Consider the following 17,316-nt stretch of genomic DNA (forward strand, 5'->3'; position numbering starts at 1 on the left):
CCAATTGCTCAGGTTCGCCTAAAGGTAACGTCTTGCACATCTATAGTAATTTACTTTGCTCTGAAGTCAATTTTACCTGATACCCTTTACTGTTTTATTTTGTTTAATGTTTGCATATTATATTTTTTTCTGCCCTTTTAGTTTTTATTTGATGTATCATTATATTTGAAGTTAGTTGCTTATAGATAGCATAGAGTTGGGATGTGCTTTTTAATCACTTCTGCCAATCTCTGCCTTTTAATTAGTGTACTCAGACCAATTACATTTAATATAATTATTTATATGTTTAGGTTTTAGTCTGCCATTTTAAATTTTGGTTTGTTTGTTCTGTTCCCCAGCACCACCTCTCCCCCAAGCTGTCTCCTTTTTCCTGACTTCCTATAGGTTATTTGAGCATTTTGAGAATTCCATTTTGATTTATCTATAGTGTTTTGTAAGTATACCTTTTTGTATAGATTCTTAATCAGTTGGATCTAAGTATTATTTTATATATCCATCACTTATCAGTTTACTGGTGTCATCATTTTACCAGTTTGAGTACAGATACCATACCTCTCTTTGCCCTTCCCCATTTATAGTATAACTGTCTTAAATATTTCCTCTATACATTTATATATGTATGTAGAAGAAAACTTAAGCATCAGACAGTGTTGTAATTTTTTGCTTCAACTGTCAATCATAATTTTAAAAAACTCAAGAGGAAAAGGAAGGCCTGCTGTATTTACCCATATTTTTGCTCACCATGCTCTTTCTTTCTTCCTGATATTCCAAGGTTCTATCTTTTATTGTTTCCTTCCTGTTTAGAGAATTTCATTCAGTTATTCTTTTAGTATAAGTCTGCTGGTTAAAAATACTCTTAGTTTTCCTTCATCTGAAAATGTCTTCATTTCCCCTTCACTTCTGAAGGATATTTTCACTAGGTATAGGATTCTGGATTGACAGTTCCTTTTTTGTCAGCACTTGAAAAATATTGTGTTACTTCCTCCTGCGCTCCATGGTTCCTGATGAGAAATTTGCTGTCATTTGGGTTATTTTCCCCCTATAGGAAAGGTGTCAGTTTTCTTTGGATGCTTCTAAGGTTTCTTCTTTGTCTTTAGTTTAACTATGATGGGTATTGGCATAGATTACTTTAGATTTATCCTGTTTGGGATTCACTCAGAATCTTAAATCCATAGGTCATGTCTCTTGTTAAACCTGGGTACTTTTCAGCCATTATTTAATACTTTTTCAATCTTACTCTTTTTCTCCTCTTCTTTAAAAGTCTAATGACATGAATGTTAGGTGTTTTGTGATGGTCTCACAAGCCCCTAGCATTCTGAGTTTTTTTTTTTTTCCAGTCTGTTTTATCTCTGTTGTTCAGACTGGGTAACTTCTATTACTTTATCTTCAGATTCACTTATTCTTTCCTCTCTTCCTTACATTCTCCTTTTGAGTCCATCCATTATGTCTTTATTTTTTTTTTATATCTTCCATTTCATTGTTGAAATTTTCAATTTCTTTCTTGAGGCTATTTGTTTCAAGTGTGTTTGTAATTGCTTGTTGTAACATGTTTTTTATTGCTGCTTTAAAATCTTTGTCAGATTATTCTAACATCTCTGACATCTAACTTTTGGTATATGTTGGTTGTCACTTTTCAATCAGTTTGAGACTTACCTCATTCTTGTTATAATAAGTGGTTTTCAAATGAAAACTGGAATTTTTTATATTATGTTTTATGATTCTATCTTATTTAAAACTTTGGTTCTAACTCACTTTCTCTGATACCACTCCAGCTGAGAAGAGTTGCTACCTTATTACTACCAGGTGGAGGTAGAAGTCCAGATTCCCCACTTGGCCTGTTTTGACACTGGATGGGAGGGAACAGTTTCTCATTACTACTGGATGTAGATGTTCTGGCTCCCCACATGGTCTATAATGACACTGTGGTAGAGGAGATCTCATTATTGCTAGGCGATGGTAAAAGTCCTGACTCTCCAGTCCAGTGTAGTATCCACTGCACTGTGGTGGTGTGTGTTGGGGGGAATGGAGATGAAAGTCCAGGCTCTCTACTTGGCCGTCTCCGACACTACCCTGGCAGGGGTGTTGGGGTACCTCATTATAAGAAGCTGAGGCTCCTCACTCAGCCTTTGCTTGTTGGGTGTAGCCAAAGTCTTTTTCTGTGATATTTGGCTGGGATAGAGAATTTGTTTTCTGACAGTTTTCTATATTTCAACGCTTCCCCTTTCCTGGTGCTGTGTCTAGGAGAGGCTTTTCTTGAGACTTCAAGAAACACATTTGTCTGTGTCCACTGGTGTTTCTGAATTCTTTAGCATCATTTCTGCAGTATGTAAGGCAAAAATAAAACCTAGGGTATTCACCACCTTGATATTCCTCGAGTCCCAAGGTCCCTAGCCTGTCTGATTCCTTTTTTCCACCATTCAGAGTCATCTTATGTGTTTTATAAATAATAACTTAGCCAAATCTCCTTGATATCTTATTTTATTCCCCTTGTACTTGATCTCTGAATTCTAATGATCTGGAGTGGAGCCTGGGTGTGGTTGCTTTAAAATATGTCCACAAGAGTTTTGGCAGTCTTCCCTTCAAGGAGCCTAATCTCTGTTTCATTAGTTGTTTTTTCCAGTTTGTTTCCTTGTTGTTTTGTTTGGAACAAATTCCTCTGTCTTCTCATTTTGCTTAACTTTCTCTGTCTCTGTGAAATTAGGTGAAACAGTTACCTATCCCAGTTTTGAAGGGGTGTCCTTGTTTGGAAACATCTCTATTCAGTCTGTGTGTGCCCAGTGGCTTTGGTGGGAGAGCTGGATCTGAAGTGAGCACTGGTCAAGTCTTCCGCTAGGGTGTGCTGGTAGCTATCACCTTTTTTGAGGGGCTGGAGATAGAGGGGCTAGAACCAGAGCCACATGTAAGCTGGGCTTCTCCTGTGCTCAGTGGGTGTCACCACCCTCTCAGGGGCAGGATCAGGTCCCAAAGTGTGGGAGCAGAAGCCCTGAGGGCCAGGTCCGAGCTGATTCTGCTCCTTCTAAGCATGAGACCCTCCCCCCTCCCAAAAACGACACCTTCGCCTCAGAGGGGTTCAGTGCTGGAGCAACAGGCGCCAGAGTGAACACCCAGTGCTATTTAGGTCTTTAAATTCTTTCAACAATGTTTTGTAGCTTTCAGTATACAAGTCTCTTCCTTCATTAAATTTATTCCTAAGTATTTTATTCCTTTTGATGCTATTGTAAATGGAATTGTATTAATTTCATTTTAGATTATTCATTGCTAGTGTATAGCAACACAATTAAGTGTTGTATATTGATCTTGTGTCCTGCAACCTTGCTGAACTTTATTATTTCTAATAGTTTTCAGTGGAGATCTCTATCTGTTAGAAAGGAGTAAACTCAAACAACTGGTTACAGTAACTTTGTATGTGTAAGATCTCTAGAGAGGAAGGAAAGCCCAGCTCCTAAGGAGAATAAAGAGAGGAAGTGCTGGGCTGTCTGTGCCCATGGCTGATAGAAAAGTAGTGATTTACAAAACTGGTCTTCCTGGGAAAAGGAAGAGGGGACGGAGAAAGAAAACAGATACTTCAATAACATCACTGGGACCTATCAGAAGGAATTACAATGTTAATGACTTACCATAAATGACATAATACCTCAACCGATGAATTGAGAGCTATTACTTTTTCTGGAAGCGGCTCCTGTAGGGTTGTGTAAATCCTTGACTGTGGGGAAAAAAAAACCTTGTGCTCACTTCAGTCTGTTTCTTTACTCTGCCCTTTAAATCTTTATTTGTATTTCTCAAAGACTTCAATTACCTTAGAGCTATTGAAATAACTTTTTGTATATTTAATGTTACTACAATTAATTTTCTTTCCAAAACACGAGAACTTCCCATCCCCATCAATAGTGACAGATTCAGTTAAAATGTCAACCTAAAAACAAGACCACAAAAATCAAAAGCTGCATTTGGAGTACATGAACATGTTTGGGCTTTTGGATTACATTTCAGTAATCCTCTATTTAAAGAGACAGTAACAACGTGCTTGTGATTCACAAAATAGAATGAAGGCTGGTTGTCAAAATATGGTTAATATATATTCATTATTATATAATTAGCCTCTGCTTCTTTTTAACCATTTATTTTTAGAAAGCAGTAGATAGATATACTTAGAATAATAAACAATTTTGATTGGTTACACTATTATGATGTGAGATGGAACTCAATAATTTAGAGTAGGCTAGCATATTACACCTCCATGAAGTCACTAAGTATATATATATACTTTATATATATATATAAATATATATATTTTATCATTTGCTAATTTGTGCTCTTACTTCAAGGCTATTTATTAATATTTGATACGTGGAGTAAGAAAACAGGATGTGTGCTCAAGCACACACATATATAAACTCAGATCAGTTAATATATGAAGTACCTAGTTCAATTCCTGGCCTATAGTATGCCTCAATAAATGCTGGCTGTAATATTTTAAATTCTCACTAATATTCTCTCCCACAAGGTTCTTTACAGTGCCTTGCCTCACAAGCACTTAAATTTAGAATACTGGACTCTCCCCTCCCTTCCCTGTCTTTAGCATACATTTGTCCAAATCTTATTCATACACAACTGGTCACAGATTGTTGTTGGACACCTATGACTTTCCCACTGTTCAAGCTGGTTTTTGAAAACCTTAAAATAGCAAATCCCGTTGACTGCAAACACCAACAGCAAATGTGTAACTAACTCCTTTCCCCCATGTGCCCTGCTCCCTGTTACCAATCAGAGACACATTAAACTTCTTATCTAAATAAATTCCCAAGAACTTAGAAATCTTTGTGTACCTACAAAGAAACTCGAGAGTATGAGAAGAGGGAGATTCCCTTCATCCAGGGCATGCAGAAAACTTCCCACAGATTTCTGTAACAGGACAGAATTACTCTAATCTTTGGGGTTGTATCTCTTTTAAGGCTCGAAGGACTAGAAAAACCTCACCTGAAAGTTGAGCTTACCGAAAGGGGAGCATGGGATACTCAAAACTCTCTACCCCGTACTGGAAGCGACCTTCGGGCAGCACCTGCTGCTGCGCCTGTATCACAACTGCCACCCTCCTTGCTCGGAGTTCTCAGTTCATTCCCGCTTCCTTTGCTCTCTTCAGGCTCTTTCCCAGACTTCCGTTCGAACTTCCCGGCCGCGGCAGAACCCACCAATCACAAACGTCCTTCCTCAGGCCACGCCCCCTTCTCATCGCCCCCTCCGGGAACCGGAGTCGGATTTCGCGCACACCCCTCCTTCCCTTACGCACGCTGCGCGCGGACGTCGGCCTCTGACGCCGTCGTTGCCCTCGGGGTCGGCTCTCGCCCGGGTCGCTCCCGCACACCGTTGGGCACTCGGCCCAGCGTCCTCCCTCAGGCCCTCCCACACCCTAGGACCCGCTCTGGCGGCGGCGACCCATGTGGGGGTTCGGGCTCCTGCGGTCGCCGCCGCTGCTTCTCCTGCTACCGCAGCTCGGAATCGGAGTCGCAGCGTTCAGCTCTCAGGCCGGAACCATGAACCTGGGCGGCAGCAGCAGCCGCAGCGGCGCTCTCGGCTCCCCGTCAGCCGAGCGGTGCAGGCAGCAGTGCGTGCAGCTGTCCGCGGTGCCGGGAGCCGACCCGCAGCGAGGCAACGAGTTGGTCCTGCTGGCGGCGGCGGCGGCGGCCGCTGGGGAGGGACCGGAACGGCGGGACCTCCCTGGGGACCTGGCGAAGGAGGAGCCGCAACCACCGCCCCAGCATCACGTACTCTATTTCCCCGGGGATGTGCAGGTAACCTGCGGCCTGCCTGGGCACCTGCTCCTTCTTCTTGTACATATGCGAATTCTCTAGATTCCTCCCTCGTAGCTGGGGCCCGGTTCCTTGCCTCGCCTGAACACACTCACACATGGCGCTAAACGGGGTGGCTCCACGAAATCCAGAACCGCCCCTTCCACGCCCTGACCCCCTCCTCATAGAGCCCTAGACAGGAGGTGTCCTTGGAGGGCTACGACCTCGAAAGAGCCAGCCGTCAGTCCAGGTTTCGAGGGGGTAGAATTGAAGACCTAGAAACGAGAAAATGTGTATTTATTCTATAACTTGGTTTCTCAGAGGATCGGTGGGGGAGGGGGGCAGGAGACGGAGAGAGGGCTTTTAAATTAGCGTGCTGGCAGTTATTAAAAAGTAAACAGACAAAATACTGGTACTAGGGTGTGACACTCAGTAACCCTAAGAAGGGGAGAATGGGTGGAAGAAAAGGGACAGGAATCGCTAAGCATGTCAATATTTTGATGCTCACCTAAATTCTGTACTTTTGTGTGTGTGATTTTATCTTTATTATTAATCTTGCGGCTGCAGGCAAATATACATGGCTATGTTGTCCTGGAAAGCTGGGCCTTAATCTAGATCTTAATCTAGAACTGCTTTGTCTAATAGGGTAGCCATTAGTTATATGGGGCTATTTAATTAAAACTAAATAGAATTAAAAATCCAGTTTCTCCGTCGCACTAGCTGCATTTCAAATGCTCAGCGGCCCCTAAGGTTTGTGTGTGCTGTACTGGACAGTGCAGTTACAGAGGATTTCCACGGAACATTCCCTTCATCACAGAGTTCTCTTGGGTAGTGCTGGTATAGAGAGGTAAAGCTAAAATATGGCTGGATGTGTTTCTTAAACCGTGAAGTAATTAGTTTATTAAACAATTATTGTTTTTGAAATTAATGCTTTAAAAAAATGTGTTTACAAACGTTGTGCCCTGAGTCAGATGATGATGAAGGTATATGTAGTTTTTTCTCTTGCCCTCCAAATAATTGACTGGTCTAGTTGACTGCTAATCAAAACTAGTATTTCAATTTAAGAGGAGGAATTTAATGTACTCAGTTGATGCCCTTTTGCTCGGTTTGGGAAATCAGCATGGCATTGCTGACAGTGACTTCCAGGGTTTTGTGGACCAGCTACTGTGTGCATCCATAATAATGATGACGATGATAATGATAACTAACTTTCATTGAACACCTACTAAATATTTTTAAAGTGTGCAAGTCAGAATATAGCACAGATCTTCAGGTGAAATCTATAAAGTGCTAAATATAGTTAGACTGATACCTCCTTTCATTTTGACATCATCCATTTCTTTAAGTAGCCTGAGATTCCCTTAGCTTTTTGGACAGTGATATACTGTTGATTTATGCAGAGTATGAAGTCCTCTAAAAACCCAGAGCTTTTAGAGAAGAAATAGAGAATAATAATGCATCAAAGGCTCTGAGGCCAGATCGCCTAGTTTTAAACCCTGATTCTGCACTTTTTAGCTATGAAATATCTGGCCAATTGTTAAATCTCTCTGTGTTGCAGCCAGCTCAGCTACAAAATGGGAATAATGATGTATAGGATATCAATGAGGATTAAATATGTGAATACCCAATGAGTTACCCTCCCTTCTTATCTTTCTGATGACCTTTTTAATTATTGGGGAGTTCTGTAGCGCTCAGTTCTTGGACTTTTCCTCTGACTACCTTTACTCCCTTTGTGATCTCTTTCAGTCTTGTGGCTTTACATGCTACCTATACTCTGACGACCTTCAACATTTGTGTTCTAGCCTATTCCTGGAACTTTAGACTTGCCAGTTACATGCACGTATTTCCTTTCGGACATTTAATACATATCTCAAACCTAAAGTCTCTGGATCTTTGTCCCTAAACTTGCTCTTCCTGTAGTCATCATCTTGTCTCTCAGTTAATGGAAACACTTCCTATTTAGTTGCTCAAGTTAGAAATCTTGAAATTATCCTTTTGTCCTCTCTTAATACATCAGCAAATGAAGTGGCTTTACCTCCTAAATGTATCTAGAAGTGATCAGAATAATCATTTAAAAACCTAAGTCAAATCATACCACACCTCTGCTCAAAACACCAGCAGCTTCCCGTGCCACTCATAGTAAAAGCCAGAGTCCTCTTGATGGCATGCAAGGCCCTTCACTCTATTTACCTTTCCCACCCTGTAGCTTTTCTTTTCTTTTTTTCTCTTTTTTCCTGCTTGGCACGCAGGATCTTTGTTCCCCGACCAGGGATTGAGCCTGTGCCCCCTGCAGTGGAAGCTCAGAGTCCTCACCATTGGACTGCCAGGGAATTCCCACCCTGCTGCTTTTTTGACTGTTTCCTTTATCTGTTTTACTCGCCACAGAAGGTTCCAGCCACACCAGTCTTCTTCATATTGCTTATGGTAGACACACTTGACCTCAAGTTTGCACGTACTGCCTGGAACAATCTTCCTGCAGATGTCTGTAAGGATTCATTAATTCACCTATTTCAAGTCTCTGCTCAAAAGTTGCCTTCACAGTGAGGCCTTTGATGACCATCCTATTTAATAATCATACATGTGCACAGGATCCCTGTCAACTTTTCTCCTAATAAATAATTAGGATAATTCATTTTTATCCATTTCATTTACTATATTAGTTATTCATTTTGGATTTTGTCTGTCTTCCACTAGTATGATGCATACTTCACGTCTGTTTTCTTCACTGTTATATCTGCGATGCTTAGTGAGTGGCATGAAGTAGGTGTTCAGTAGATAGCTTATTGAATGAATAAACGTAAGTTCTTTTGAACAATGTATTAAGTGCTACTTGGCTATTATTATATGAAGGGCTTTTAGGCTCAGATTTCCTTCTCTTTGCACTTGATTCTTTTGAGCCTAATGTCTATTCTTAAGAAGTTTACCCTGTGAGATACAGCTCATCTTTTAGTATATTGATCCTTTTAGAACCTTTATTTTCATTTATATCATATATAAATTAAATAAGCATTCTTTCTATATCTTTATTTTTAATTTGGATAAATATTGAACAGAATAGGGCCAAACAGAACTTTGTAGGATACCATTAGAAGTTTTGCCTCATGTTAACACAGATTCATTATTTGATGTTAATTGGATCTGGTTGACAGTGTAATTTTAAATGCTAATTACCATTACTTTTTTGATTTCCTTCTTGCAGTCATCTTTTATTGTATGTCCTTTTTTATTCTATGCTTGCCCTTTTATCCTTTGAATTACAGGAAAGCTGAGGCCGTAGTAATTCACTTTTCTTTAGGTACCTCCTGATGTTTTTCTTATCAGTAGTGATTTTGGAGGGGGATCAGAATTTTTTTAAGTAAGTACTGTCCAATTTTCTTGAGTTTCTTGCTTTTTAAATCCTCAGGATACAAGATTGTAGGTATTTCTTTTTTTTCTTTTTTTTTTTTTTTTTTTGCAGTACGTGGGCCTCTCACTGTTCTGGCTTCTCCCATTGCGGAGCACAGGCTCCGGACGCGCAGGCTCAGCGGCCATGGCTCACAGGCCTAGCTGCTTCATGGCTTGTGGGATCTTCCCGGACCGGGGCACGAACCCATGTCCCCTGCATCAGCAGGCAGACTCTCAACCACTGCGCCACCAGGGAAGCCCCCCTATTTCTATTTTTAAGTGTAAGTTTACAATTTGATGAATTTCAACGAATACAATTATGTAACCATCACAATAATCATGTAATACAACATCTTGATCACCCTAAAAAGTACCCCTGGTGCCCTACTTTTAGTCAATCTCTTTTCTCAGCCACAGGCAACCACTAATCTGCTTTCTTTTCAGTATAGTTTTGCCTTTTCTAGATTTTCATTAGTTAGGAGTCACGTAGTATGTAGTCTTGTGTCTGGCTTCTTTCACTTAGCCTAATGCTTTTGAAATTCATTCTTTCTGTTGTTTCTGTCATGAAGTTTATTTCTTTTTAATGCCAAGTAGTTTTCTGTGTATGGACATACAATTTGCTTACCCATTCAGCAGTTCATGAACATTTGGGTCATTTCCAAGTTTAGCTTTTAAAAACTTTTGCTTTCCTAAACACTAGGATATATAGATGACCATGCCCTAAGTGTATGTCCTGGTGAGTAGGAAAAGACTCATTTCTCCTATGTGACTCTCCTTTGCTATTCACACTATTACCACACTCAGAATATTTCTGACAACAGATGTGTGGGTATTTCCCCCCACACCAAGCAATTCTCTGCAACACCAGCTGGGTGTCCTATAATTCAATTCAATTCTGATACTATCTACCTGGAGTTAGTGTCAGATTCCACACGTTAAGGGCTCAGTCCCACAAGTCTTTTCCCCTCCCCACTTCAGACGCCAGTCGCCAAGTCCCAGTTTATCACCTGTACTGCTGACTGAACAGCTATAGATTGGGGTTTGCACGATCCCCCTCCTTGGGTTCAGTTAGTATGCTAGAATGGCTCACAGAACTTTGGAAAACAGTTTACATACTGTTTACCCATTTGTTATGAAAGGATATGATAAAGGATACAGGTGAACATCCAGATGGAAGAGATGCACAGGGCAAGGTATGTGGGAAGAGGTGCAGAGCTTCCATGCTCTCTCTGAGTGCACCTCTTTCCTAGCACCTCCTGTGTTCACCAACCTGGAAGCTATCCAAACTTGTACTTTGGGGATTTTTATGGAGGCTTCATTGCATAGGTATGATCAATCTTTAACTTTATTTCCAGTCCCTCTCTGGAGAATGGGGAGTGGGGTTGAAAGTTCCAAACTTCTCATCATGTCTTGGTCTTTCTGGTGACCAACCCCTGTCACCCGTGAAATTCCAAGGGTTTTAGGAGCTCTGTGCCAAGAACCATGGGCGCGCGCGCACACACACACACACACACACACACACACACACACACACACACATATACACACACACACTCTACTATTTCACATCTGACCATATACCCTGGGGCTTCGTGTGCTATGTCAAGCAGCCTTCTTAGGCTGTTCCTGTTACGGTCCTTTTAGCTTGCTTATGTGAGATGTCCACTTTATGCTCAGCGAAGATGCCCCCTTGACCCATTTTTTATGGAAGTACAGCTCGTACCCTATATAGCTCTCCTCACTCTGCTATAACAATAGTCCACCTAACTTAAGTCTTTATCATGGAGACACATGTCAAGTTTTCCTAAAAATCCTTTGTACCAGTACTTCAGTAGCAGTGTGGGATGGGCCTTTATGTTTTTGCAGGTCAGCAAGCATCTACCTGTGGAGTAACTACCCCTTAATCTCTCCAGGAGATTCTCTTGCCGCCTGCCTCACTGGGGATGAGGAAGCATGCCTCCTACCCTTTAACCCCTACAGGGAGAGTAAGTGCATTGCATTCCCAACTCGGATGAAAACTCTCTCAAAAGAAAACCCTTTCTTCCCACGTTCTTCCACCTCTTCTGTAGATTGGCCTTGTATAGTATCCTGGGTTGCAGAACTGGTTTTGACTACCTGTTAGCAAGTCCTATGGGGATGTCTGGTGTCTCTTTCTAGAATATGGGAGTACTTATCCATTGTTCTTAGATTTGGACTTATTAGACACAAGAGTAACAATCTTATTTTTACATTTTAGTACATACACACAGTTACTTAGTATGAGCATTTTCCTACTCTGATCATGTAACCTCTGGTTAATCAAAGAAAACACCAAGTTTTTAGGTTTGCCACCTCCTATGTGGTAGAGACTAAACAGAGTCATAAAATCTTATTCATTTTAGCTCATTAAATAACTATATAATATAAATAACTGTATAGTTTGTAGGAGCTCAGTTTCCTTAGCTATAAAAATGATTTAGATGTTTGTGCTTTCTTTTGTATTTGGCACTTATAACTAGCTATTTAGGAATCCATAGAATAATTCAGTGTTGGCTCTGTTCTTCCCAACTAATATTTGGGTGTCTTTATGAAGACCTGACTAATATTCCTACTTCAGACATAATAGGAATTCTACTGCATAATTCTGGAATTTCTACTAATACTACAAAACTGAGCTCATGTATTTGTGGAGCCTTCCCTGATGTCCCAAAACATAGCTTGAATCTCCCTTTCTCTATGTCCCCTCACAGTTCTTCACATATCCCTGCTTTACAGCAGTAATCGTATTGCCTTGTAATTATTTATCTCTGTCTCTCCCACTGGACTGTGTTCTTGAGGGACTGTAAACTGTGCTTAGTGACCCACAAATGCCCACTGATGAATATATGAAGAAATGGAAGTCAAAGTTCAATAGGCAAGAATATTTCCACCTTTCAATTTGTGTTGGAAATTTGTTCCTTCCCTTTCTGATGATGCTCATGTGTGTGCACGCATGCCCACCTCTGCATGTGGGGGTAGTTCCTTTCATGTTCATCCCTCTATTCTTTACATTGGTGCCTGAATTGCAAATTCTTTCATTTTTTGGACAAAAGGGTTCTGTGCAGAAAAAGAGTGTAAATTTCTTATAGGTAGGGACAAGGGAAAGGGCCCAAATTTGTTGTCTCACTGAAATAAAAAGAGAGATATTTATCAAAAAACAAAAAAAAAGGATTTAGATGAGCCCTTTCAGATCTAAGCTCCTATGATAATTTTATATCTCATAAATCTGGATGTGCAGAAGGCAGTAGCAGAATCCATAAAAAAATTAAATGATGGCCTTCTGGGAATAGGTTTTTTTTAACATATATGACAAACTTAATATTAATGAGGTAAAAACTGTTAAGAAGGACTTGAGCATCCTTTTGGGAAAGTTATCAAAGGATATGAATAGAGAATTAACAAATGAAAATTGCCAATAAACATAGAAAAATGTTCAACCTGATTAGGAATAAAAATATGCAAATTAAAAGTAAGATATCATTTTATCTTAGTAGCAAAGATATTTTAAAAATTAATGCTAATAGCCAGTGTGGGTAAGGATGTGAGAAAATAAGCACTCATGTATACTTCCAGTGGAAGTATCAATTGGTATTAATCTTTTTAATGGGAAGTCTAAAAATTATACATATCTATACTTATTGATAAGGAATCATGCCTGTAACATTTTTAAGTGAAAACTGTGTGTATAATCTTGCTGAGGGAAGAAATACAGAACGCTCTCTTACATACATACTTGTATATGTGTATGTATACTACAGAACACTGGAATACTAGACACCAAAATTTTAATAGTGATTATTTCTAATGGTGGTTTTATGGATTGGTGGTTTTTATATCTTCCTTATACCTTTGCATGTAGACTAAATTTTTGTAGTATTACTTTTATTAGTCTTCATTTTTTTAATAGAAAAATGTGTATATTGCTAAAAATTCATTTTATTTAAGGTTGTACATTGAAAAATAAGTCTCCTTTTCATCCCTTTGGATGACTGGAGGCAGTCTCCGATTTCCCTTCCCTAAGGCTAACCATTGTTACTGATTTATATGTCCTTCCAGAGACATTCTGTGCTGATGCAAACTTTTTTTTTTTTAAACACAAATGATAGCTTGGCATTCAGGCGTTTTTTTAGCCCTTATTTTACAACCCGTATGAGTGCTCATAGAACTGCCTCATTCTTCTGAAGCAGGAATAAATGTCCTTAGACAGATTTATTTATGCATGTGTGCAAGTATATCCCTGAGATAAATTCCTAGAAGTAGAATTACTAGGTCAAAAGAGAGGTGCATTTAAAAATGTTTGGTATGTGATTGTTAGAAATAAGGAAGAAGTACAGTTCTATTTCCCTTCTCTCACACCCTATACCCAGTCCATTAGCAAATGCTGTTGACTCTACCTTCAAAATATATACAGAATCTGACCAGTTCTTACCACCTTTGCTTCTACTACCACTGTGGTTCGAGCCACCTTCTCTCATTGGGGTTATACTTAAGTAGCCTCATACTGGTCTCCCTGCTTCAAACTGTTGCCCCTTTGCACACAGGAGTCAGAGTAATCCTTCCAAACAGATTATATCAGCCATCTACTCCACACCCTATCAGAGCAAAGGCCAAAGTCCTCAGGGTATCTTACGAGGCATGATCAGCACCTCCCCTCTTCACCAGCAATCTCTGTGACCCTCTTAGTGGTCACTTTTGCTCCTTCTTCACTTCACTGGAGGTACACTGGTCTCACTGGTGTATCTTGGTTACACAACGATGGCTCCACTTCAGGTCATTTTGCAGTTCCTTATGACTGAAATAATCATGACTCAGTCCCTCAGCTCCTTCAGGCCCTTCTCAGCTATTGTCTTATTGGAGACTACCCTGTGTTTAAATAATAATCTTCCACCCACTCCAAAACTTTATGCTCCTTTTCCCTTGCTTTGTTATCCATCGCACTTATCACCGTATAACGTCTATAAGGTCTTGTGCTGTCCAGCCACTAGCTACTTGTAGCTATTGACCGCTTGAAATTTAGTGTGATCAAAGAACTAAATTTTAAATTGTATTTAACTTTAAATCTAAAAACTGATAGTTCAGTTCCTGGAAAACTTTTAAGTGTGTTTGAGCAACTTGGGTATGTGAATCTACTTTTGCAACTGTAAATCTTATGAAATCTAAATTCAGATCAAGTATTTCCGATGAAAATTTAGCACCCAAATTGAGATGTGTTGTAAGTGTAAAATATACACTAGATTTCAAAAACTTAGAAAGAAAAAGAAATGTAATAATCTCAGTATTTTTTACGTTGGTTACATGTTGAAATGATAATATATTGGATGTATTGGGCTTAATAAAATGTATTATTAAAAATAATTTTGGGACTTGCCTGGCGGTCCAGTGGTTAAGACTCCATGCTTCCACAACAGGGGGCATGGGTTCAATCCCTGGTCGGAGAACTAATAAGATCCTGCATGCTGTAGGGCGTGGCCAAAAATAAAAAAAATTTTTTTTCACCTGTTAACTTTCTACTTTTTTTTTAACGTAGCTGCTAGAAAATTGTACATGTGGCTCATGTTATATTTCTGTTGGAGGGTGCTGCTCTATTAACTCATGGAGTTATTATGTATCTCTGTACTAGAATGTGCACTCTGTGTGGGCAGGGGTTTCATCTCTTCTGATCCATGACTGTTCAGTACGTATCCAATAAATTTTATAGAATAAATGAAATAAATTTGAATGAATTTCCCTTTTTTAAGGATATTATGAATAAAAATTGAAAGGAAAACAAAACTTACATGTACGTCCTAGAACATAAACAAAAAGTTATTAATATATATAGAATACTTATAAATAAACCAAATAAAAAAAGGCAAAAGATACGAACAGGCACAAGTAGAAATCCAGATGGCTAATAAATATATGAACAAAATTTCAACTTCATTTAAATTTTTAATAAATTCAAATTAGAATAAGTTATCCTGTACCAATGAAATTTAACAAAGATAAAAGAAAAATTATACATACTTCTCTGGAAGACAGTATTGTAGTCTATATAGTCAACCTTAACTTATGAATATTCTTTGACCTAGTTTTTCCACATCTGGGAATTTATTTTTAAGGATGTAATCACAGATATACATGAAGATTTTTCTATAATGTTCATTGCAGCTTTGTAATACTAAAATTGAAATTAAACATAGCATTCAGGTTGCTAGAATAATCCAAAGAGGGAGGAGTTCAGGATAGCAGCTTTAATAGGAAAATATTTTAGAATTCTGTGTTGGTCAAAAAATCTGTCTAAGAAACCAAATTTTTATTTTCAGTTAATGTCTTAGGAATAATAGATCATATGTATACTAAATAAAATCCATTTTAAAATCTATAATCATTCTAAAGTGTTTTATTTTTAAAATTTCTACTGTGCTATTTAGCTTTATCTTATAACCCTGTGTTTGATGGATTTGAGGCTTAAACTGAAGAAGTGATTTGTTTAAAATCTTAAAGCCAGAAGGTAATAGATTTATAGTTTTCATTTCTAGTACATTAACCATAGGTCATTATAACATCCCTACTTCCTCCCCAGTAAAAATGGGAAACTAATTTTGTGGAAATAATTTTACATAACTGTGTATTTAATGTTTGTTTTATCTTTCTTACCTTTCAGAATTACCATGAAATTATGACTCGTCATCCTGAGAATTATCAGTGGGAAAACTGGAGTCTAGAAAATGTTGCCACCATTTTAGCCCACCGGTTCCCCAATAGTTATATTTGGGTGATAAAGTGTTCCCGAATGCATTTGCACAAATTCAGCTGCTATGACAATTTTGTGAAAAGCAATATGTTTGGTGCTCCAGAACACAATACTGACTTTGGAGCTTTTAAGCACCTTTATACGTTATTAGTTAATGCTTTTAACTTAAGTCAGAAGAGTTTGCTACCAAAGAAGAATGTGAAAGATTTGAATAAGGACGCCAAAGCATCTAATTGTAGATCCAGTTCTTCTCATACTACTAATGGTTGCCGGGGAGAAAAAGAGAGGACCTGTGAAAAATTTGTTGAGTCTGCCATGAGTTTTTATCCACCATCACTAAATGGTGCTTCTTTTACTTTGATTGGATTCAGTAAAGGTTGTGTTGTTTTGAATCAGTTGCTTTTTGAATTGAAAGAAGCCAAGAAAGACAAGAACATTGATGCTTTTATCAAAAGCATAAAAACAATGTACTGGCTGGATGGCGGTCATTCTGGGGGAAGCAATACTTGGATTACTTATCCAGAAGTCTTGAAAGAATTTGCACAAACAGGGATTATTGTTCACACCCATGTAACACCTTACCAAGTACATGATCCAATGAGATCTTGGATTGGAAAGGAGCACAAGAAATTTGTTCAGATACTTGGAGATTTTGGTATGCAGGTGACTAGCCAAATTCATTTTGCAAACGAAGCTCCTTCCATAGAGAATCACTTCAGGGTTCATGAAGTATTTTGAGACAGCAGTATTATTAATACAGAAGAGCAGAAGCACTTTGTGCTATAAATTCAGATAATGAGATGTAATTCATAGATGCATTGTCAGGTTTTTTTTGGTGGGGGGTGGGGGGAAGGAAGCACACATTCCTGAACTATGAGTGTAATGTGCAGTAGTGTTCCTTGCTTGTGAATGTGGATAGTTTTTAATTGGGACTGGGTTAGAATTAGTTTATTTGAAATCCAGAAGGTGGTTTGTGATAATCCTACAGGGAGATACAAGACCCTTAAGAATGAAAGTTATAATATAGTCCTTATAAAAAGCAATTAAGGTTGTTATTATTGGAAATAGTTTATTTTCTGAGTAATGTTTAAAACCAATTTTGGTGATACTTTAAGGGTAATTAGGTATTTTCGCACTGAAAACTTTTGAGTGCAAACACTTTCTCTGCAAACAAAGTGAAAGCACACTGATGTTTTCCATCAATTTGCAATAACTATACCCTGCCTCTTATGTTTATAAACTTACGGTGTCATTCTTCAGTGTGCCATCAAGTGTTTTTTCTTAAGAGTCAAAATGTATTTGTTTCCACATATCTAAGAATGTGCAGTAGTGTAAAGTTAGTTTTTAAAAATACTACACTTAAGCACTGTGGCTTAATTTTTAATTGGCAAC

General features: G+C 38.7%; 1 protein-coding gene across 1 annotated transcript; it reads left to right on the top strand.

Moving 5' to 3' along the window:
* The first annotated feature begins 5,435 nt into the window (after positions 1–5,435).
* C7H2orf69 (chromosome 7 C2orf69 homolog) lies at positions 5,436–16,662 on the top strand. Its single transcript, XM_065881168.1, has 2 exons — positions 5,436–5,789; positions 15,835–16,662. Exons 1-2 carry the CDS (start codon positions 5,436–5,438, stop codon positions 16,660–16,662), a joined length of 1,182 nt encoding a protein of 393 aa, XP_065737240.1.
* Positions 16,663–17,316: the final 654 nt, after the last annotated feature.

This window comes from Phocoena phocoena, chromosome 7 (assembly GCF_963924675.1).
Source record: "Phocoena phocoena chromosome 7, mPhoPho1.1, whole genome shotgun sequence".
NCBI lineage: Eukaryota > Metazoa > Chordata > Mammalia > Artiodactyla > Phocoenidae > Phocoena > Phocoena phocoena.